Here is a 25268-nt window from a genome sequence, read left to right on the forward strand (position 1 = left end):
ACCCGGGTCGAAAAATTTAATCTGTTTTAAATCAACTTAAAATTTTAAGTTATTTTTATTCAATTTTAATTTTTTTTTACATTTAATTAGTACGTGAATGTTAATCCAGTTGTGATCCTTGAGCTTGGAAACAGCGGAAAGTTTTGGGGCTGGCCCGCAGGGCCAACCGACGCCCAGATTTCTTTTTTTTTAGTTTTTTTGGAATTATTCAGAAATGGCTCGATGGATCAATTCCAAAGTGTAATCAGATCTCAATCGGTTAATTCGTTAAAGAAATATTGATGGCGAAAGAAATCGTCAAATTTTATTAGCTCTAGAACTCAATATAACGCACCGATTGCCACATTGAACATCAAAATCGGTTAATTATTTTAAAATATATCCACGATAATGTAACAAAATTTGTTCAAAATCATATTAAGTCTTTGTCTTCAAAAGGTTTTTCTCAATCCCCACATAATTTGATGCAACCCGTTCTTTAGTTAAAATAACATTATCAAAAACAAATTTAAAAAACACCGTTTTTAACACTTTCCTCTGATACTTTATATCTGATTTATTTAATTTTATTTATTTATTAATTTTTATGCCAAGGCACAGGCCAAATGGCAATTTTATACATTAATATAATTTTTTACAAGAGTAATTTTATTACCTAAAGTCACAGTTTGTGAAGGAATATTTATAGAGATTAAACTCTTACCCAGATAGGAAAATGACGTCTTGATGAGTTCTGAATGAGTTCCTATTTATGATTTGGACGTCTTGTCAACATCTTAAAGAAGTCTTTAAGAAGTTCTCAAGATGTCGAATGAGCCACCTAGCGAACTCAGTAAGACGTCTTTAAAAAGAGTTCTTTTTTCTGACTGCGCAAATAAGAGTTCCGTATGAACTTACTATGACGTCTTTAGGAGCTCCTAATTTTGACTTCATAAAAAAGTTAAAAGTAGAATACATTTAGACGTCACAAAACTGACGTCTTATTTATGGAGTCTTGAAGAACTCTTAATTAAGAGTTCTTGGAAATGACAACTTTAAGAAGTCATTATAAGACTTCTTGAGGACGCCTTCAAAAAGACCAAGTAAAGCAATTATTCCGACTTGAATGCTGTCTGGGTACTGTATTATCCAATTTCTAAGCTGATTTATGATTTGCTACACTGTAAAAAATTCGCGGAGTGAATGCGGATTAAATCCGTAGTGAATGCGGAGTGAATGAATTTTTAATTGTGAACTTCACTCCGTAGGGGAGTTTTCGCGGAGTGGATAATTTGTTATTAATTTAATCCCTCCGGAGTGAAATTCACTCCGGAGGGGAGGTTTAAAAAAATTATTAATAAAATATAACTCCACTAAGTAAAATCGAAATAAAAATTCGCGTATTACAGTACTGATCAAATGATACGCACACACACACACACACGCACGCACACAGGCGCACATACCCAAACACACGCGCACACACCCGAACACACACATGGACATATTCGCACACACACGCACACATTTGAACACTCGCTCATGCACTCACGTATACACACACATCCACAGACACGCGCCCACAGACACCCGCACGCACGCACTCGCACACACACGCTGTTTAACAGTCTAATATAAATTAATTTAAATGTTAAAACTCCGGACCGGAGTGAATTGGGAGTGAAATAAAATCCGCATCACTCCGAGATCACTCCGCTAAAAAAAACTCCCAATTCACTCCGCATGCGGAGTGATTTTTTTTAAAACTCCGGAACTCCGAGTGGCGGATTGAATTCGGATTTAATTTCAATCTGGATTCACTCCAGATTTTTCACAGTGTATTTTACAAAAATTATTGTTTATTTTCATTTTAATATCTCAGGTCACAGATCTTTTCAGAGACGAATTATTGAGACGACAAATGAATGCTCGTAAAACACTGTGGCAAAGTTTGAAATTTTAAACAATATGTTATTATTTTTATATTAACGCTCTGACCTGTGTCCAAACTCATTTAAATCCTTATTTTGATCACTGACATTGATTTCTGCTTCAATACATTGATTTTATTGAACATAATCGTGAATAAAAATTTAAAAAACGATTGTTCTTTCATTATTTTCGATTCTTAAATTTTCAAATTTCCACATAAAACGTAACTTGTCTGAGCTTGAAAAGCTCATTAAAAACAATTGCACTTAAAAGTATTTTCAAGCTTGAAGAGCTCGAAAATTTATTCGCAATAATGTTTCCGAGCTCCTTGAGCTCAAGGAGCTCTAAAACAGCGGGAAGTTTTGGGGCTGGCTCACAGGGCCAACCGATGTTCAGATTCTTTAATAGCAATTATTTAAATTTTACAAAAATAACGACTTTCATCTATTTAATGATAATCGCCGTAATTAATGATAATAATACTGTTAAATATTTGGGTCACCAACTGATATTCGAGGGTCAAAGACTTAAACACGAGACTTTTCGAGGGTCAATAATTGATTTCTGTAGGATTTACTTTAAAAAAATCCAGTTAATTTACTAGTTCTATCCTAGTAATTAACTAACGTTTAGTATCTTGTTCGGAAATAACTAATTTATAAAATTATTGTTTTCAATACAAGTTTAATTTTTAACTTATATTTTACTATTGCACGCCTCGGAAGCGAAGCGGAGAGGTTGTGCTTTATAACCGACCTGTCAAGGTCACACGATTTCCACTCATTAAAGTGCATATATTTTTTTTCTATTACTCTTACACATTATGAAAAGCACATCAATATAATGCTGAAACACTAATGAATAATCCTGATACTTTTTTTAATTTGTCCAATATGTATTAATATAAAAAAAAGTTCATTAAAAAAAATTTATCGTGGACGTCCATTAGTCTGTGGTTCAAAAAAACGGCGTGGTACGGATATCTCGAGAACGACTTGACGAAACTACTTAATTTTTTTTTCAAAATTTTCAGAAATAAGCAAAGAAGGTTCCTTTCGAAAATCACTACTGTAGGCCTTCTCGTTTTTTTAAAAATAAATCATTACGGTTAAAACCGGCAATCTTACATGTAAACAAACACACACTGCCGCCATTTTTCATTAGGAATGTTCTCCTTATTTATTTTTTTTTTTACTTTTATTACCGTATATTTACCATGGAAATTTCTATGGGAAAAGAGCGGGATATTCAATTTTATTCGAAATTTAACTTTTAAAAAAAAACATAACATGAGCGTTCGAGGCGTGCACTTTTGGATTTTCAAATAATGTCAACTGCAGAACTTCTAAGGTCAATAACTGGATCCTTTACCTTAATTGTAATGAATAGAAAAAAAATTCTTTTCAAAGTTTAATACAATTTTTTTTTTTCGATTTGTCTTTTTGATCTTAAAATTGAATTTCGCTAATTTTTTTAGTTTATTTTATTTTATTTTTTTTTCCTCTAAAATATTTCAATTGGAAAATTTTAATCAGAAAGTTTTGAATGAATTCGATTGACAGCTACTCGAAAATCGGAAAATAATTGGAAAAAAAAAATGTTGGAAAATCTAAAAGTGCACACCTCAATCGCACAATTTATTTTTATTAATCATTACTTTTATTATTATATAATATTAATATATTTTTTTTTTATTATGAACTTTTATTCAACTTACAAATTATCAATTTGATTTTGTTATTTTTATTTCTTATTTTCAGTTTAATATTTTTTTACTAACATTTTTTTCTAAATATCCCGCTTTGTTTTGTCTTAAATGTCGCTTTTTTTCAAACATATTGATACGCTAGTGCTGCCACTAGTAGTTGATAGAGAGAAACAATGAAAAAAATAATAACAACAGTAAAAATAGCAGCTAAATTTTTCACGAAGAATCAGTTTTCACGTTTTTTATTAATTACACCAAAACAAAAAGGATTCAAATAGTAATTTTTGAAAGGGTTCTTGTGATCAGAAATACACAGATAATAAAAAAAAAACTAAGTCGATAAGTCTTGCTTTTCGAAAGTTATCTTGTTTAGACGAGTCCGAACACCACAATTGACGCACTGAGGGCTTCGGACTAAATCATTTTTTTTTAATTAATCACATCATTAATCAAATAAGGACTGCATTGAAAAATGTTCCTTAATAAATTTCCTTTAAAATGGTATATATCACTAACAACTTTGGTGTCCCTCGCGGTTTTGGAAATACCGAAATAATACCGGAATTATACGGTATAAATACTGCACAAATATGGTATTATTCAAGTTATTTTGGCCAGTTTTTTTGCCGCATTACTACCAAAAATTTACGAAAAAAATTCAGAATATTTACGGTAATAAAACAGAAAAAATACGGTATTTTAACAGCATCAAAACCGTAATTATACAGCATATTTTCGGCATTTTTGCAGCATTAAACCGTTCTACCCGGAACAAAAATTATATATAATTATATAAAATTTTATTTAATTATATATAATTATATATAACATTATAAAGTTATATGTACAATAACTGTCATGAAAAAAAAAAAAAAAAAAAACCCGCCAACTCGTGGGATCGATCGCGAGTCCTAATGATTTAAAGCCTGATCTGCTAACCATTATGCCAAATCGCTTATTCGAGAGTTGATACTAATTGTATTTATATCTATACAAACAAACTTAAGAAAATTGAAAACCTCAATTTTCCCGGATTCTTATTTTCACTTACATTCTTTTGTTTCAATAAGAAATGTGTGAACTAATAGAATAAAATATAAAATTTTACACTTTGCACATTTTCGATGATTTTAACCGCAGAAGCAAATATAAAATAAAACCAAATTTTTTACAATTTTTCATTATATCAGGATAAATCTGGCAAAATCGCAGGATATCTACGGTATAATTACCAAAAAAATACGATTTTATTATTATAAAATTATCGCATTATTGCGGTATTTATATAGCATTTTTTCCGTAAAAGTTCGGCATTTTTATAGTTTTTTTACGGCATTTTTTTGGTAACAGTTCGGCATTTTTATAGTAATTTTACTATAATAATCTGGTAACTCTACAGTATAAGTACAGCAAAAAAACTGGCCAATATAACCATATTATTACCAAATTATTACGGTAAATTTACGGCATGTGTATAAATGCCGAAAATTTACGGCATTTTTACGGCATTCGCAAAACCGCGAGGGACGTACTATAAAGAAAGTAGAGAGGATTTAAAGTCAGTGAAAGGGCCGAGAGTGAGAGAGTGACAGTAAAACACACCTAACGCTTTCGCGATTGAGGTGTGCAATTATTATTTTCCAATTAAATCCGAGTCCCCCCTGACGGAAATTTTTCGGAATTTTCTCTGAAAAACTCGGTTCTAAAGTCCTAAAGACTTTTTCAGAGTTTTTCAGAGAAAAGTCCGAAAAATTTCCACCAGGGCCGGCTCTCGAGTAATTCTGACTGAATGTTTGATTTCGATTGAATCTGATAGAAATCCGATTGAGTTTCAATCGGAGTTTTTAATCAGAGTTTAATTGTAATGAATAAAAAAATTCCTTCTCTGAATTTAATTTTTTTTCTTGTAGTTCATAAAATTACTCATAAAAATTTCAAATTCTTTTAAAATTAAGTTTAGTTGATTTTTCTATAATTTTTTTTTTTTTTTTTTTTTTTTTTTTCTATAAAATAGAGATTATTAAATTGAACTATAATCTTTTCATCAGTTAATTTTTGCTATAAATTTTCATTAAAATCAATTGCTCATTACGGTTGTATTGAAAATACTGAGGAAAATCGATATTTATATTTTCAATTTTCCAATTTAAATTACGTCGAGCAATACAACGCATAAATTCTTCATACATCGGAGCAACAGAATCTAAATCTGCTATTGTAAATACGAAACGTTTTTCCAATGCAACGTATGCTGTTCGTTTAGTATCCGAATCCAAAAGTTTGCTCAGAGTATCAACGAATCCTTCGGTTATTTCATTATCGTAAATTACTGAAAATTAGAAATAGAATTATATATATTTAATTTATTGTTGTACTTTGATATTATCATTAATATATCAAACTTTTAATTCAAACACTTACCATCCGCAGCTAGAATAATTGTCGTTTCTAATATTTTTTCCGTCAAATCTGACGACCAGTTGCAGTCTAAGAAGTTCAACTCCATGACATCGAATTTAGCTTTAATGTATCGAGAATTTCGCTCGAAATTTCTTTTTATTAACTCAATAATTCCGTGGGAATTTATGTCTGTAAAATCAAAACGTAGTTTACGAAATAATTATTTTTTTTTGTTGAGTAACTGAATTTTGCGTAACAATACATCCGCAGACAAAATATCCGCGGAAATAATATCCGATGAATAAAATATCTACGGACAGAATATCCTGAAAATTGACGTAACAAAGGGATGAATTTATCACATCAAATTTTTTTATGGATATTTTGTGTACTCTCTAAATATGAATTAGTGATTTCTCACTAATTTCAAGTGAATATTCACTAATTGTCAATGCTACCATCGTACCACGCAGAATTAGTGAATATTCACTAAATGAATATGTGAATATTGGAATTCACTGATTTGATAAGTGAATATGAGAATCCACTAAATTGAAAAGTGAATATGGGAATCCACTGATTTCATCGGTGATAAAAAATATTATATTGCGAAAAAAAATATAAGACACTTGTAATTAGATCCGAAATGTGATCAATGTATTAGGAATCATTACTTAGAGGAAGTATACATGATTTTGATTGATGAAAAAATCCCAGTGACTGCTGGGCTCGAACCTGCATCCTTCCGATTCAAAGTCTTTGATGCAATCCACTGCGCTGGTCTACGCATGTATCGCGTGAGTGTAAATAGTATATTCGTTATGATACCAAACAATAACCCTCGCGGTTTTGGAAATACCGAAATAATACCGGAATTATACGGTATAAATACTGCATAAATATGGTTTTATTCAAGTTATTTTGGCCAGTTTTTTTGCCGCATTACTACTAAAAATTTACGAAAAAAATTCAGAATATTTACGGTAATAAAACAGAAAAAATACGGTATTTTAACAGCATTAAAACCGTAATTATACAGCATATTTTCGGCATTTTTGCAGCATTAAACCGTTCTACCCGGAACAAAAATTATATATAATTATATAAAATTTAATTTAATTATATATAATTATATATAACATTATAAAGTTATGTGTACAATAACTGTCATGAAAAAAAAAAAAAAAAAAAACCCGCCAACTCGTGGGCTCGATCCCAAGTCCTAATGATTTATAGCCTGATCTGGTAACCATTATGCCAAATCGTTTATTCGAAAGTTGATACTAATTGTATTTATATCTATACAAACAAACTTAAGAAAATTGAAAACCTCAATTTTCCCGGATTCTTATTTTCACTTACATTCTTTTGTTTCAATAAGAAATGTGTGAACTAATAGAATAAAATATAAAATTTTACACTTTGCACATTTTTGATGATTTTAACCGCAGAAGCAAATATAAAATAAAACCAAATTTTTTACAATTTTTCATTATATCAGGATAAATCTGGCAAAATCGCAGGATATCTACGGTATGATTACCAAAAAAATACGATTTTATTATTATAAAATTATCGCATTATTGCGGTATTTATATAGCATTTTTTCGGTAAAAGTTCGGCATTTTTATAGTTTTTTTACGGCATTTTTTTGGTAAAAGTTCAGCATTTTTATAGTAATTTTACTGTAATAATCTGATAACTCTACAGTATAAGTACAGCAAAAAAACTGGCCAATATAACCATATTATTACCAAATTATTACGGTAAATTTACGGCATGTGTATAAATGCCGAAAATTTACGGCATTTTTACGGCATTCGCAAAACCGCGAGGGAACTGATAAAGAAATAAAAAATCCGTGATGTTACGATTGACGTACTCTTCATATAAATATTTTATTGTTCTGTACTTCTATTTTTTTTTTATTTTGAAAGTTTTATATTAAAATTTTTAAAAATAGTACCATAATTATTAATTATATTTATATCTAGTAAAATATTTAATTATTTGCTAGTTAAAGTTACTAGTGAAATTGTGAAATTCATAAATTAAGAAGCAAATAACAGTTTCACTTGTTGAAATTATGAAAATATCGCTAGTTCAGTAGTGAAAATCACTAATTAGCTAGTGAAAATTATAGTACTAAATTTATTAGTGAAAATTCACTAATTTGTTATTTAAATATACTGATTATGAAGTGAATACTGCTTCACTAACGTAATTAATGAAATTTCCACTAATTCGTGTTTAGAGAGTACAGATTTTTTGTCACCCGGATATTTTGTCAATGGATATTTTTTTGCGGACACTTTATACACGGATATCCAAGCGTGTTACCAAATTTTGTTATTAATAAAATTACCGGTACAAGTGACTTGATGAGCGAGCATACTTGCAACGATACTTGTCAGCCCCACGCCGGATCCTAATTCTATGATATTTTTATTTTTAAATATTTTAGGATTATCAAAAATATAATCAGCTAACAAAAATGCGCCTCGCCAAACTTGTAATCCGACTAGTTGAAGTTCTGTAGAAATACTGTGCTCTAGAATCAGTAGAAAATTTTTTTTTTTACTATTTAAACTGTAAGATTATAACAGAGAATGCAATGAAAACCAGTACATGGAGAGAAAATTATGGTAACCGTTAATAGTACGTTTATAAAATATCAACGCATCATGTTATGGTAATAATTACTTGGAATTATGAGATACACGCGTATAATTTCTAGGAAAAATTTCTATGACTATGGGAATAATTCTTATGATTATGGGAATAGTTCTTATATCGTATGGTAACTGTATTATTGGCAGGGTGTGGAGTATAGGGTGGGGACAATCGAATCGATTGTAGCGCCTGCAGTGGACGAAATACGCGTTAAATCGCACTTGTCTTGTGAATAGTTAAATGAAAGCAATGTTAAAAAATAAGGACAAGTAGTTGTTGTGTTGTTAATTGCAAAAATACTGACAGAAATAGTAATTGCAAGTTTTATACATTTCCATCCATGATATTCATCTTTGGCTAAAAATTATTACGGGGAATTTTTTAAATTACAAATTTTTAACCCAAAGTATTTTTAATTGTTGAGTTTTAAAATTTAAAATTACGAATAATTTAAATCACTTCAATTTCTTTACTTAATGCAAATTAATAATTTTAACTTTGAAAAAATTATAATTATAATTATTTTAACTCATTTGTTATTATGACTATTATTGTTGTTATTATTATTATTACAAGCTAACCTTATGTCGTTCAAAATATTATTTATTTTGTATTTATTAAAATTTTTTATACTTATTTTTTTCAGTACAATCTACTCTATATTTTTCCACCTTTCAAATGTGGTATCACACATATATTTCGCAATCTTTAAAAATTTTAATTATTTGTTTATAAAAACTTTCCGTATTCTCTCTGTGCTTTTTGAGGATGATTTAATGCGGTCGACAGATGTCGTTTTCGTCGCGCACCTTGCCAATAGTAATGATTACTATACTCATGGGAATTACTCCTATACATTATGGTAGCCACGCCTATAATATATGTGAAACATTTCCATAATATTTCGGTAATCATTCCCATACTATTATACTAAACGGTACCATATATTATGGTAATGATTCCCATAATATGAAGAATTTCTAAATTTTGTGGTAATCGTTACCATAATATCGTGGTAATGGCTACGACAATATCATAGCACCCACTACCATGATATTGTGGTAACCTTTACCATAAATTATGGTAATCATTATTATAAAATATGGTAACCGTTACTATGTCATAATAATTGTTACCATACTGTTATGGTAACCTTGACTCTGAATTATGGGAATCATTACTGTAAGTTATAGTAACCATTACTATAATATTATGGTAAATATTACCATGACATTATGATAACCTTTACTATAACCTATGGGAATAATGACTGTAAATTGTGGTAACCATTACTATGATATCATGGTTATTATTACCATACTATCATGATAACCTTTACTATAATATCATGGTAATTACTACCATGATATTATGATAACCTTTACCATAAACTATGGGAATTATTACTATAAATTATGGTAACCTTTACTACAAATTGAAGGAATTACTACTATAAATTATGGTAACCATTACTATGATATCATGTTAATTATTACCATACTATCATGACAATCTTTACTATGATGTCATGGTAATTATTACTGTAAATTATGGTACCATGACCATAATATATGGTAATTATTACTATACTATTATGGTAACCTTTACTACAAATTGAAGGAATTACTACTATAAATTATGGTAACCATTACTATGATATCATGGTAATTATTACCATACTATCATGACAATCTTTACTATGATGTCATGGTAATTATTACTGTAAATTATGGTACCATGACCATAATATATGGTAATTATTACTATACTATTATGGTAACCTTTACTACAAATTGAAGGAATTACTACTATAAATTATGGTAACCATTACTATGATATCATGGTAATTATTACCATACTATTATGGTAGCCTTTACTATAAATTGTGAAAATTACTACTGTAAATTATGGTAACCATTACTACGATATCATGGTAATCTTTACCATGATATTATGATAACTTTTACCATAAACTATGGAAATAATTACTGTAAATTGTGGTAACCATTACTATGATATCATGGTTATTATTACCATACTATCATGATAACCTTTACTATAATATCATGGTAATTACTACCATGATATTATGATAACCTTTACCATAAACTATGGGAATTATTACTATAAATTATGGTAACCTTTACTACAAATTGAAGGAATTACTACTATAAATTATGGTAACCATTACTATGATATCATGTTAATTATTACCATACTATCATGACAATCTTTACTATGATGTCATGGTAATTATTACTGTAAATTATGGTACCATGACCATAATATATGGTAATTATTACTATACTATTATGGTAACCTTTACTACAAATTGAAGGAATTACTACTATAAATTATGGTAACCATTACTATGATATCATGGTAATTATTACCATACTATTATGGTAGCCTTTACTATAAATTGTGAAAATTACTACTGTAAATTATGGTAACCATTACTACGATATCATGGTAATCTTTACCATGATATTATGATAACTTTTACCATAAACTATGGAAATAATTACTGTAAATTGTGGTAACCATTACTATGATATCATGGTTATTATTACCATACTATCATGATAACCTTTACTATAATATCATGGTAATTACTACCATGATATTATGATAACCTTTACCATAAACTATGGGAATTATTACTATAAATTATGGTAACCTTTACTACAAATTGAAGGAATTACTACTATAAATTATGGTAACCATTACTATGATATCATGTTAATTATTACCATACTATCATGACAATCTTTACTATGATGTCATGGTAATTATTACTGTAAATTATGGTACCATGACCATAATATATGGTAATTATTACTATACTATTATGCTAACCTTTACTACAAATTGAAGGAATTACTACTATAAATTATGGTAACCATTACTATGATATCATGGTAATTATTACCATACTATTATGGTAGCCTTTACTATAAATTGTGAAAATTACTACTGTAAATTATGGTAACCATTACTACGATATCATGGTAATCTTTACCATGATTTTATGATAACTTTTACCATAAACTATGGAAATAATTACTGTAAATTATGGTAACCATGGCCATAATAGATGGTAATTAGTACCATATACGTTGAAAAAAAATACTAACTATTACCATCTTGTAATAGGGAATGATTGCCATCTGTATGTGATAATCATTATCATGCTTTTATGTTAACTATTACTATCGGAGATGGTAAGCATTCTTATCCGTGATGATAATCATTACTATCTTAGAAGGCAAAATTGAAAAAAAATTTTCACACCTAAGCAATATTACTCTCTAGATGGTAACTATTACTATCGGCAATAGTAATTATTTCTATATGAGAAACAAATAGTTCACATAAAAACAGGATAACGATTATCACATACAGACGGTAATCATTCCTTATTACAAGATGGTGATAGTTAGTATTTTTTTTTCAGCGTGTACTCTTATGGTAACCTTTACTATAAATTGTGGGAATTATTACTACAAATTATGATAACCATTACTATGATATCATGGTAGTTATTAACATGATATTATGATAACTTTTACCATAAATTATGGTATCCATTATCATAATATATGGTAATCATTACCACACTATCATAATCGTTACTGAGAATCGTGGGAATCGATATGGGTGCAATTCCCACAATCGATATTGAAAAAAAACTACCATCCGATATGGGAACCATTCCCATAATATATTGTAATTTTTACCATAAATTTCTCTCCGTACATGACTTTTTTAAATTAGTAAAAAATTTAAAAAATTTTTACATATTTCACTAATTGAAAGAAATTTAATCAACTGACCAATAAAAAGTTGGCCTGTCTTCGTTCTGTCTAAAATTAAATCTTCATCACTATCATATTTTATCTCCTTATTTTTTAAATTCAACATATGAACTGGATAATTAAACATGAATTTCGAAATCGTAGCTGTAAAATAATCAATACATTAAATATTTAAATACATACATTTAGATAATTATCAATTTAAATATTTATTTATACTTACAATTATTTTTTTCATTCGATGGAGTTACATTACGATTTTCCGTATGTATTTCTGAAGTGACCCTGAAGTTAGACATCTAGGAAAAATTAATAGGACTAATTAAAAAACAGTGACAATTATTTTAAAATTAAATGGAAAATTAATCTTTACATCAAAAAAATTAATTACTGCTGACTTACTGTTATCGGATTAAGAAAAATATTATCTTATAAAATATATTTAACTAAATTAAGTGCGATATATAACTTTTGTGGCTTGACGCCAACAGGTCAAGGTTTATCTGTCAAAAAATAAATAAAAAGTAATTAAAACTGACTAAATAATTTAAAATAATCATCAATATGATTAGCAGTAACCTTTTTTCTATTTCAGTTTTTTTTTTAATATCACAGGAAATCATTGGATTTAGAAAATTTTTTTGAAATTTATCATCAGTCTTCAGTTTGAATTCTATGACGTCATATTGAGCATCCATGCGCCCTAGTGGCCAGACCCGCTTTTAGTTGCCCATTTCAAGTCAACTCTCTGCTATTTAAAATGTTAATAAAATGATGACAAATGGAATTTTAAAACGTCAACTTTTAAAAGTTTTTTTAAAGCCACCAAAAAGATGTTAACAAAACGCAATATAAAAATGTTAGCGAATAGTTGTCATAAAATGACGTAATAGAAGATGACTATTTGGGGATAAATAAAAGTTATCATTTTAATGCTGACAATTTGTTACCCGAAAATGTTAACTAAATGTTGACTTTTTTACGTTATTTAAAAAATAACATTGAGTTGTTAAAATTTTGTTAACTATTTCAGGTGAATGTTTTGTTGTATTTAAATGTTAGCTTCATTTTGACAACTGGCAACTGAAAAATGCAGCCGTTGTTTATATCACTCTATGTTACCTTTTTAATGACTTTATCTTTTTTACGCTGGGATTTTTTTGTTGTCATTCGCGTGTTCAACATGTCGATTGTTAGACATCAAAGTGCGCTCAAGAAAATAATAAATACCTCAAAATAACTTTGGCTATTTTTAAATTATTTAATAAATCATTAAAAATAAATTCAAATATTTAAATTGTATAATGTATATATTTGTATAAACCGATAGTGGGCAGTTAAGAGTTAGTAGATAAATGAAACACTGGTGCATTCCATATCTTATTGTAAAATGATAAATCGTTTTTGCTTGTTTGATTTGTAAAATAAATTAAACCAAAGAAGTTATTTTTCAGTTGACAATAGAATATGCCAAGTACTTTGTTTTTATTTATTTACGTACTTTTTATTCCACGACAATTTATCTTATCCACAGACCCTCAAAAATTTGACAATTTTCTAGCATTAAGTCAACATAAAAATATTTAGTTTGTTAATATAAAGATGACATTCCGAATTTTTTAGATCAACGCAAAAAAGTTGTCAATTTGTTATCTTTTTGGTATCAAAAAACCAATTTCTATTTGTCAACAAAACGTTACAAAGTGTTGTCAAAAAGTTGACAAATTGTTATCTTTTTGAAACCCAAAAAAGTTAACATTCAGCTGGACATTAGATATTTTTTGCTTTTAAAAAGTTGACTTTTTGTAACGCAAAATAAAATGTCAAAATCTTACCGTTTTGTCAGCAATAAGTTTACATTTGAATTGGATTAATTTCTATAATAAATCCAAAGGCGGCAATTTTAAATTCCATTACCAATAGATTTTTGTTCCAATTTGAATTTACTGGACTTCATTTCAAATAAACAATTCTATTTTTGTTTACTATTTAAATATTCAAAATTTTAGGTTATGATCCCGCGCATGTGTTCTCCGTCAAGTTATCATCAAAACGTCTCAGTAATAAAATAAAAAAATCTTTATTGCAACAATTAAAAAAGTTATTAAACCAACAAACAATTATTTAATATCAACAATTAATTAACTCGCTGATAATTTTATCAATTTAATTATTTAATCGTCTCAATAAAATATTTACGTCTTTGTAAAATTAAGTAAAGATAATTATCGATATGTTAATTTTTTTTTAGCGGCATAATTAAAAAAAAAATGATTGTTGCCTAAAGGATATTCTTAAATTGGAAAAGTGTTTTCGTGGCTGAAGCGGCAAACCAATCAGAGATTACCACGATGTACTAAAGTTGCCACGCGTTGCTGTGATCTTCCGCCGTGTTCGCGCTTGTCCGTATACATTTATATATATATATATATATATATATTATATATATGTGTAGCTCCGTTGTCTTTTTTTTCATTCCTCAGTCGGTTTCTCCAGGCGTATCATTCATAACTCGCCGCTACTTGATTACTTAGTAATTAAAACTAGACTATTAAATATTTAACCGTCCAATTAATTTTTAAAAATTATAAAACGTTTATTAGATTTATTTAAAAGTTATTACCGGTATTATTTTGTAACAATGAGGCTCGTGGGAATTTTATTCGTCGCAGCATTGAGCGTCGTCGCATCCTTTGCTGACATCGCAACTGAGGATGGAGTTCTCGTTATAACAAAAGACAACTTTGAACAGGCACTAAAAGATCACTCTTATATTCTTATTGAATACTGTAAGTTTTTTTTTTTTTTTCTTAAATAATTTTAGTTTTATTTTTTTATTCTGTCCTGTTGCTTAGAAAAAAAAGTTTAGATAAAAAGTAGTTACTGTACATCAAGTCTATGGTATTCAACACGTCATCAAGACTAAAGTTCATTTTTTTTTGTTTTATTGATTTTTCATTAATTATTTACTGGGAATTTGAATTTTTTTATAATTTGTATTTTTATGCGATCGGATTATTTTTGAAAAGTTCAATGAACTTTGATATTTATTTTTGTTACATATTCCTAATATATATTTTCTATTTTTCTTTTACCATATGCACTAAAAAAAAAATTGAAATTTGTAAGAAAAAATAATTGATTCAAGTTTCAGTGGCAAGCAACTTTTTTTTCCAATGAGTAAAATAATGAGTGTGAAGTTCGCCGCCGACTGATAATTTTTGAATTTTTTTAAAAATGACAGATCATAAAAAAGAATGATACTGAAGTTAGCCGACGTCTTATAATTTTTGGATTTTTTTTAGACGATAAAACATGAAAAAAAAAAAAAATTGAAAAAATTGCACATGTAGTTTTTTAAATTTTCTACATGTGCATATTTTTATTTTATTTTTTTGCAATTGATTTGTTGAAATACCAAAATTCAAAAATTTTTAAATGTCTGCTAACTTCAGGATCATAAAAAAAAAGTATTTAAAAAATTATGATTTTAAAGTTAGCCGAGGTCTAATAATTTTTTGATTTTTTTTAGGCGGTAAATTATAAAAAAATGAAAATTTGAAAAAAATGAAAATTTGAAAAAATTGCACTTGTGGTTTTTTAATTTTACATGTGCATATTTGTAGTTTTTTTTTTTTCGTAATTCATTTGTTGGAAAAACAATCCGAAAATTTTTAATTGTCTGCTAACTGGGATCGTTAAAAAATTGCACCTGTAGTTATGACAATAAAGTTAGCAGACATTTAACAACATTTTGATTCTTTTTAACAAAAAAAAAAATATTGAAAAATTGCACGTATAGTTTTTTAAATTTTCTACATGTGCATTTTTTTAGAAATATATTTTTTTAAATGATACTGAAGTTAGCAGACGTCTAATAATTTTTTGATTTTTTTTAGACGATAAACCAGAAGAAAAAAAATATTTGAAAAAATTGCACCTGTAGTTTTTTAAATTTTCTACATGTGTATGTTTTTAGTTTTTTTTTTCTTCTTCAAATTTAATTGTTCAAAAAAAAAATCCAAAAATTTTGAATTGTCTGCTAACTTCAGGATCATTTTTTTTTAAAAATATTTATCTATGTAAAAAAAATTTATTTAAAATTCAAATGTCTGCTAACTTTACTGTCATCCTATAGTTTTTTAAATTTTCTACATGTGCATATTTTTTTTTTTTTTTTTTTTTTTTCAATCAAATTGTGAAAAAAAAATTCAAAAATTTGAAGTTGACTGCTAACTTCAGTATCACGTGTAAATGACACTGAAGTTCACCGCCTGATAATTTTTGAATTTTTTTAAAAATGACAGATTATAAAAAAAAAGTATTTAAAAAATTGCACCTACGGTTTTTTAAATTTTCTACGTGCAAATTTTTTTTTTTTTCAATGTGTGAAAAAAAAAATTCAAAAATTGGTAACTGTCTGCTAACTTCAGTATCACTGAGTGTGAATTTAGCAGACGTCAAATTTAAAATTATAAATAAATAGAGTAAATAATTTAAAAAATCATATTTACAAAAAACTCATTTATTTCAAAATTATTTAAATGCGCATTTTTTTTAAATTTTGTTTTATTAATAATTTTAAATTTGTCTGATGTCTGCTACATTCACACTCATAAAATAAGATACTGAAGTTAGCCGTCTAATATTTTTTGGATTTTTTGGAAACGATAAATTATTAAAAAAAAAATGTTTGAAAAAATCCCGCCAATAGTTTTTTGAATTTTCTGCATATGGATATTTTTAGTTTTTTTTTCTTTCATTGATTTGTTGGAAAAAAAATTCGAAAATTATTAATTGTCTTTCAATTAGTGTCATAAAATAATTAAGTATTTTATTTACTTGCTTAATACTAAGAAAAAATTTTGGTTTTGTCAAAATAATATTCGATATCTAATGTTATGAAGATTAGTTCTGTAATCCCTGATTAAGAATGAGTGTCAATATCGCAGACAGACGAATTCAAAATTATAAATAAATAGAGTAAATAATTAGTGAAATAAAATTTTGAAAAAATGCGCATTCAGAAAATTTAGAAATTAATAAATGAATTTTTTTTATATTTTTTTAAAAATTATTTACTCTATTTATAATTTTAAATTTGTTTGATGTCTGCTACATTCACATTCATGATTAAGAAATGATCCTGAAGTTAGCAGACAATTAACAATTTTTGAATTTTTTTTTTTTTAATAAATCAATTGCAAAAAAATAAAATAAAAATATGCACATGTAGAAAATTGAAAACGCTACAGGTGAAATTTTTTAAATATTTTGTTTTTTTTAAATTCATCATTTTTTTTAAATTCAAAAATTATTAGAGGTCGGCTAACTTCAGTATCATATTAAGAAAAGTTATTAGAGAAGATTTAAAAATAATTTTAATGTTTTCTTCTCTTTCTGAATTCTCGATAGAAATTCAAAAGTAGGGTAGAAGTACCATTTTTGGGCAGTGCTCTATTTTTGGAACTTTAATATTCATGATATTGTAGCCGACGTCTAATAAATTTTGGATTTTCTTTCAGACGGTAAATTTGAAAAAAAAAATTCGAAAAAATTGAACCTGTAGTTTTTAAAATTTTTTACATGTGCATATTTTTAGTTCTTATTTTTTTGTATTTGATTCGTGGAAAAAAAAATTAGAAAATTTTGAATTGTCTGCTAACTTCCGGATCATTAATATTCTATTTTAATTTATGAAAAAGTAAAAAAAAATTTAATTCTAATACAGTAAAAAAATTGTCTTTGAACAAATTTAAAAAATTACGTCATTGCGTACATTACATATTATTTTGTTTAAAATTTTCAAGTGGTTAAAACTGGTCCTAAAGTGGCTACTAGTAGTACTGTACCCTATTTGAAGTTATAAAAAAAATTTGTTAGTAATTGAAAACTTTGAAAGTATTCAAAAAATTTGAATCGTTTTAAATCTACAAGAGTTCACTACTATGTAGTGATAAGGAAAAGTTTTGACGTATTTAATGACGTCAATGATTTCAAGTTGTTTCAAATTTTACAGTAAAATGCAATCCAATTATTACTTAATTATCTAAAAGTATATGGAAGTATTCAAAAAAATTGAGTATTTTTGAATATCTCAAAATCTCCATGAATCAAAATTTCAGTATTATTTAGCTATTAAAAAAAATTTTTAAGTATTTGAAAATTGTAGTATTTTTACATACTTCTGAATCTCCATATAAAATATAATTCAATTTTTCCAAATCTTTTGACAATTAGAAAATTCGTCTATTATTTAGAGATTAAGGCCATTCTCAGACAGTAGCTCCCACTTTTTAAAAATAATCGATGACTCAACTGTCATAAGCGTATCAAATTTTTATCAATTAATTAAAAAAAAATTTAAGCATTAATCGAAAAAAGGACAACGTAGTCGTAATTTCGCGGATATTTAGATTTTCAAAAAAATTATTTACACTTGATATCAAGGAGTTGAATAAATTTCAGTAAAATCGTCATGTAAATTTTAAAATTCGAATTTTTAAATTTTGGCGGCTAAAATTTATTCAAGAAATTTCGTTTGACTCCCAATTGATATCAATTTTAAGTAATTTTTTTTAAAATTCTATGTCAACGGAATTGTCCTTTTTTCAATTAAGGTTTTAATATTTTTGTTAATTAATTAATAAAATTTTAATGCGGTTACAACAGTTGAGTCATTGCATATTTTTAAAAAGTGGGGCACTGTCTGAGAATGTCCTTAAAAATTATTGTGAAGTATTTAGAAAATTGATTAACTTGAAATCTTTTAAAATTATTGAACAACTGATAATATGGAACTTTTCAAAAGGATTAAATGCTCAAAATTTAGAATTTTTAAGTGTGAAAACAAATTTTTTTTAATTTTTTCAAATCACTTTTCTTAATCAGGGTTAATAAATTCTTATTTTTAAAATGAATAGTTCAAATTTGTGATATTACGGGAAAAATATCGGTCTTAGTAAAAAAGTTTTCGAACAAAAGATGTAGGAAATTCAATTTTCTAAAAAAATGTCTCTTATCATTTTCTTATACGATAAATATTTGCACCGTAGTTCTCAAATTAAGATTCATAATGAATGATTCAAAATTTTTTTAATTATGAAAATCTTAATTTTGAAATTACGGCTTTCTTATTAGTCCTTAGAAAAAATTATAAGAGACATTTTTTTTAGAAAATTAAATTTCCTACAACTTTTGTTTGAAAACTTTTTTTATAAGACCAATATTTTCCCCGTAATATAAAAAATTTCACACTACTAATTATTAATTATTTTTAAATTAACGCGAAAATCCTGACCCTACTAATGACAAATTTCAATTCGTTATAAAAACAAATTTTTTTTTTAGTGCAAGAATTTTTTTATAATTTTTAATCTACAGTTTTTTTAATTTTTTGCATGTGGATATTTTTAGTTGAATTTTTTTTTTTTTTTAATCGATTTATTGAAAGAAAAATCCGAAAATTGTTAATTGCTGGGATTCGTAAAAAAGATTTGAATTAAAATAAAAAATTAATTTCAGACGCTCCTTGGTGTGGTCACTGCAAGGCATTGGCTCCAGAATATGCTAAAGCAGCCAAAGCACTTGAGGAACAAGGCTCGAAAATAAAGTTGGGAAAAGTTGACGCGACAGTAGAATCAGAGCTCGCCGAGAAAAGCGGAGTCCGAGGATACCCAACTCTTAAATTCTATCGCAATGGATCGCCGATTGATTACTCCGGAGGTCGTCAGGCTGACGATATCGTCAGTTGGTTGAATAAAAAAACTGGCCCACCTGCTAAAGATTTGACATCCGTCGACGAAGCCAAGGCGCTCATTGATGCCAGCGAAGTTGTCGTCATTGGATTCTTCAAGAACCCAGAGTCTGAGGATGCTAAAGTTTTCATGGACGTCGCTCAGTCTATTGACGAACAAGTCTTTGGTATTTCCAGCGACGACAAAGTATTTGATGAGTATGAAGCCAAAGATGGCAGCGTAATTCTCTTCAAGAAGTTTGATGAAGGCCGCAGTGTTTATGACAGCGAAATTGACACTGAAAAGTTGAAAGACTTCATTGCAGTTCACTCACTTCCGCTCGTCGTCGACTTCAGTCAACAAACAGCTCAGAAAATCTTCGGCGGCGAAATCAAAAGCCACCTTCTCGCTTTCATCAGCAAAGAGGCTGGAGATTACGACAAATATGTCGAAGGAATTAAGACATCTGCCAACAAATACCGCGGAAAAATTCTTTTCGTTACAGTTAATATTGATGAGGCTGATCATGAACGTATCCTTGAATTCTTCGGAATGAAGAAAGAAGACGTACCTGCCATGCGTATTATTAAACTCGAACAAGATATGGCCAAATACAAGCCAGAAAATCCAGAATTGACCGAAGAAAATGTTTTGGAATTCGTAACTGCGTTCTTCGAGGACAGACTAAAGAGGCATTTACTTACCGAGGACTTACCTGAGGACTGGGACAAAAAACCAGTCAAGGTTCTCGTTGGCACCAACTTCTATGAAGTCGCCCACGATAAATCGAAAAACGTTCTCGTCGAGTTTTACGCTCCTTGGTGCGGACATTGCAAGCAGCTTGTCCCCATTTACGACAAAGTAATTCTTCGTTACTAAATTTATTTATTTATCGTAACTGCTTTTGAAGATTTGATTTTTTTTTAATTAAAACTATTATTTTTTTTAGCTTGGAGAGAAATACGAAAGCGACGACAGTGTTGTGATCGCAAAGATGGATGCCACAGCTAATGAACTAGAGACAATTAACATCAAAAGCTTCCCCACTATCATTTTGTATAAAAAGGAAACCAACGAAGTAAGATTTCATTTGTTTTTATTAGACCATGTCAGAGAAAAACATTTTTTTTTTTAATGTATCTCAGCAGTTACTTTAACAAAAAAAGAAAATCCTCCTGAAATTTCAGCTCAATATCTTAAAAATTCGCGCAGAGAAGGGGGGGGGGGCTTCCTATTTAAAATATAGGAAACAATTTTTTTTTTTAATTTCAAGTGTCATAACCTTGTGAGAAATTAATTTCTTTACAAAAAATGTCTTCAGTGTCATCTGTTCAAAGTTGATAGAAAAAAAGTTAAAAAGCTCTACAGTTAAAAAAAATAGAATTTTCAAAAAAAAAAAAAAAAAAAAAATTCTTTTTTTCTTTTTATTTTTTTTTTTCTAAAATTCAAAAATCGTGGATTTAGAGTCTGTATATTATGAGCTTGCATTCAAAATTTCAAATACAATTAAATTTTGGAAAAACCGAAAAAAAAAAAATTTTCTCCAAGGATGATACTGAAGTTAACAGAAAATAAGCAAATTTCGGATTTTTTTCCATATATCAATTCCAAAAAAACTAAAAATGTGCATGTGTAGAAAATTAAAAAAACTATAGGGTAGAAGTACCGTTTTTGGCCACTCAGAAATTTTGAATAAAATAATTTGTAAAATACGCATCAACATAAATAATTTTTTTAAATGTGTTTGAAGATATTTTTATCACACTATTGCAATGAAAATTTTTTTTTAAACGTTTTCTTTATTGAAAATAAAGTATTTAATGTCCAAAAATGGAGCAGTGGCCACAAATGGTACTTCTACCCTAAGTGCAATTTTTTGAAATATTTTTTTTTAGAGTTTATCGTTCAAAAAAAAATCAAAAAATTGCTAGACGTCGGCTAACTTCAGAATCATAAGTAACTGAGGTCAGATAATTTTTGGATTTTTTTAAAAACGATAAATTACAAGAAAAAAAATATTACAAAAAATTGCATCTAAAGCTTTTGTAATTTTCTGCATGTGCATTTTCTTAGTTTTTATTTTTTTGTAGTCAATTTGTTGAAAAAAAAAATCCGAAAATTTATAATTGTCTACTAGCTTCAGAATCATCCAAGGATTCTATTTTTCTTCACCTCACGGTTTTGTAACTTTTTTAATCAGCTGTATAAAAAAAAACTTGAGTACCATTTCTGTAGAAAATTAAATTTCCTATGAGAGCTCTGGCAAAATCGAAAAAAAAAAAATTCCGGGTAAGGTAAAAGCCTCTATACCCGCTCACTTTTCATTGTAGTGAGATTAAATCACTCAATATAAATTAATAAATAAAATGGAAAACCAAATTTTTTTTTTATAGTTATTTTTTGAAGTTTCGAGTATTAGAATAAAATTTAAGTTTAAAGAATAATCTTGATAATCAATTATGATTAATTTTTAAAATAAAGTCCTTGAGTGTACCCATAGTCGCTCACTAAAAGTTGTGATGTCCCATTACTCGATCAACACATGGCCCTATAGTCACTCAAAGACAATATCAATTCAACTATGATAAGTTTATTGATTTGGACAAATAATTTATAAATTATACTACTTTATTCTTTCATAATATAAAATTTCATGAATTTTAAAAATGTATTTTATAAGATATAGTTGTAACAATTCTTAAAAAATTTGACGTAATCTAAATTTAATCTAACGAATGAACGTTTAAGTAAAAAATGCCCGGCTTTGCGCGATTTTGAAAACAGTCATTTAATTTAAATTTATAATCTGTTATAAAATAATTTGATGCATCATATTTTAATATATTTAGATTCACAAATAATTATTTATCAATAATAATATTTTTAGTTGTAATTTTTTTTTATAAAAATTATAAAAAAACGCCTTGAACAATCGAAGTGAGCGACTAATGGTACTCAGCGATAGGGGCTTTTACTTTAATTAATTAATGAAAATCAAAAAAATTTTTCTCAGCTAAAAATTCGATTTTCTCTTCTCCCCACCTCCTGCGCAGCTAAATTTTTGAGAGACTGTAGTTTTTGCAGGATTTTCTTTTTTTTTATTTAATCTAAAAAAAAAATTTTCTTGACGGTCTAATTTTAATGTTTACAAAATTATTTATTTTTGAAAAAATCTAAAAATTAAAAATAATTCTCAGGCTGTTGAATACAACGGAGAGCGAACACTCGAAGGTCTTGCTAAATTCATCGACTCCGATGGCGCTTATGGCCAAGCTGCCGAAGAAGCACAGGAAGAAGATGAAGACGATGATGTGCCAAGAAAAGACGAACTGTAATTTAAAAAAAAAAAAGAAAAAAAAATGGTATCTTAATTATTTTTCGTTTTTTAATTCAGCAAACATTTAATTTTTTTCATTAAAATTTTATACAAAAGAAATTATAAAGATTAAATATTTATTCAATTTTTGAAATTACAAACGTGCGTTTGAAAGTTTCAATTATTCAGTAATTATTTTAAAGTAAATAATAACAAAGTTAGATGTGTATTTATTTTACTACAAATTAATTATAAATAATAATCTTCCGAGAAAAATTAAAAACAATTTCTCTGTACTTCCGTGATGGAGATATTTTTATTCCTCGGTTAACACGAGTCTGATTTAGCAATAGTGCAAATAATTTTTGAATATCAATTGAACGTTATCTGTTACTTCATTTTTTTTTATTATCATTATCACGTAAAGTTTATCAACAGAATACGCTAATTCAGTAATTATAGAAGATACGTTTTTTTATTTTATTTATCTTCATTTTTATAAAAAAATTAATCATAGTTTTAGAAAAAATAATATCCCATTAAAATTGTAACAATTAATTACTCCGAAAATAAACTCATGAAATGTAAGGATTATTTTTACTAAAACTGCATTCCGGGTAATCAGGGAAGAAAGGAAATGGATAATTTTTAATGGATTATTTTTTTTTAATAACTTTTGAATGTGAAATGGTTGTAAAATGAGTAAATTGAATGATATTAACTGTAATAAAAAAAAACAAAGGTCAAAATGTGAAAAATAGATGAAAAATTATACTATTAAGGTTTTTATTATATATTATTCTTAATGTGTATAAAATATATTATTCTACTTTACTTCTTATTAATCAATTATTATTATTCTTATATATTACCTTATAATTTATTTTAATTGCAGCTAATTTAAGACGATATGAGTAACCTGCAGTTACTGCTCAGATTAGCTGCAAAATTGCTTAAGATACCTGGACATGGCAACCCTTCGTTACTTCGTGATCCGTCTATTCAGCATTAGTATAGTAAATTCAGTAGCTCCACTTAATGTTCGATATAATTTTATCGAGAGATAACAACATTAATTTGTAGCTCTTTAAATTTAAACAAGAAACCTGCAGTCACTGAGTGACTGCCCAAATATCACTAATAAATTTATAAAATACGCAGAAAAAAAGGATTTCTTGCTGCAACAAAATTTAAATTTGCACCAATAAATTTTATGCATTATCAATTAAATACAAAAATTGTCTTGGGGCGAGAAAATATTTTTTTGGTTAAGAAATAATTCCTTGCGCCAAGTAATTTTTTCTAGTTCTAAATAAATTTTTGTTTTCAATTCACGATGCAAAAAATTTATTGGGATAAGTAAAAATTTTCTTTAGGCGAGTAAAGATTTTTTGTGTCAATGAATCCTTTTTTTTCTATGCACACTTTTTTGGCTTTGAGAAGCTTCCTAAAACCAAAAGGGAGCATAAAAATCTGTCATTTTAGAATAAGTAACGCGATATAAATAATATAGCTATATATTCAGTGACATTCAGTCATATTTAGTGGCAGAATAATTAAAGTATTAATTTATTTAAAGAAAATAAATACGATCGTCTTTTTTCCCGCGTAATTTAAATGTAATTAGAATGGTATAGATAAATCTATTTATCTCGATACTTGGCAATTGAAAAGAGTTTAAACTATGAAAAGACACAAATTCAAAT

General features: G+C 27.6%; 2 protein-coding genes across 5 annotated transcripts; one reads left to right on the plus strand and one right to left on the minus strand.

The window, feature by feature from the left end:
* Positions 1 to 69: 69 nt before the first annotated feature.
* LOC130669367 (methyltransferase-like protein 22) lies at positions 70 to 15133 on the minus strand. 4 transcript variants are annotated; one of them, XM_057472210.1, is made up of 8 exons: positions 14346 to 15133; positions 13090 to 13258; positions 12913 to 13013; positions 12734 to 12809; positions 12529 to 12654; positions 8385 to 8570; positions 6041 to 6208; positions 70 to 5948 (listed from the first exon to the last, which is right to left on the minus strand). In XM_057472210.1, exons 4-8 carry the CDS (start codon positions 12807 to 12809, stop codon positions 5668 to 5670), a joined length of 837 nt encoding a protein of 278 aa, XP_057328193.1. In that variant the 5' UTR covers positions 12913 to 13013; positions 13090 to 13258; positions 14346 to 15133; the 3' UTR covers positions 70 to 5667. The 4 variants fall into 4 exon arrangements, with proteins under 4 accessions (XP_057328193.1, XP_057328195.1, XP_057328194.1 ...); XM_057472212.1 differs by having other exon boundaries at positions 12734 to 12828; XM_057472211.1 differs by having other exon boundaries at positions 12884 to 13013.
* On the plus strand, positions 14983 to 24396 carry LOC130669366 (protein disulfide-isomerase). Its single transcript, XM_057472209.1, has 4 exons — positions 14983 to 15299; positions 20035 to 21107; positions 21196 to 21324; positions 23444 to 24396. Exons 1-4 carry the CDS (start codon positions 15152 to 15154, stop codon positions 23579 to 23581), a joined length of 1488 nt encoding a protein of 495 aa, XP_057328192.1. The 5' UTR covers positions 14983 to 15151; the 3' UTR covers positions 23582 to 24396.
* The last annotated feature ends 872 nt before the right edge of the window (positions 24397 to 25268 follow it).

This window comes from Microplitis mediator, chromosome 6, assembly GCF_029852145.1.
Source record: "Microplitis mediator isolate UGA2020A chromosome 6, iyMicMedi2.1, whole genome shotgun sequence".
Classification (NCBI taxonomy): domain Eukaryota; kingdom Metazoa; phylum Arthropoda; class Insecta; order Hymenoptera; family Braconidae; genus Microplitis; species Microplitis mediator.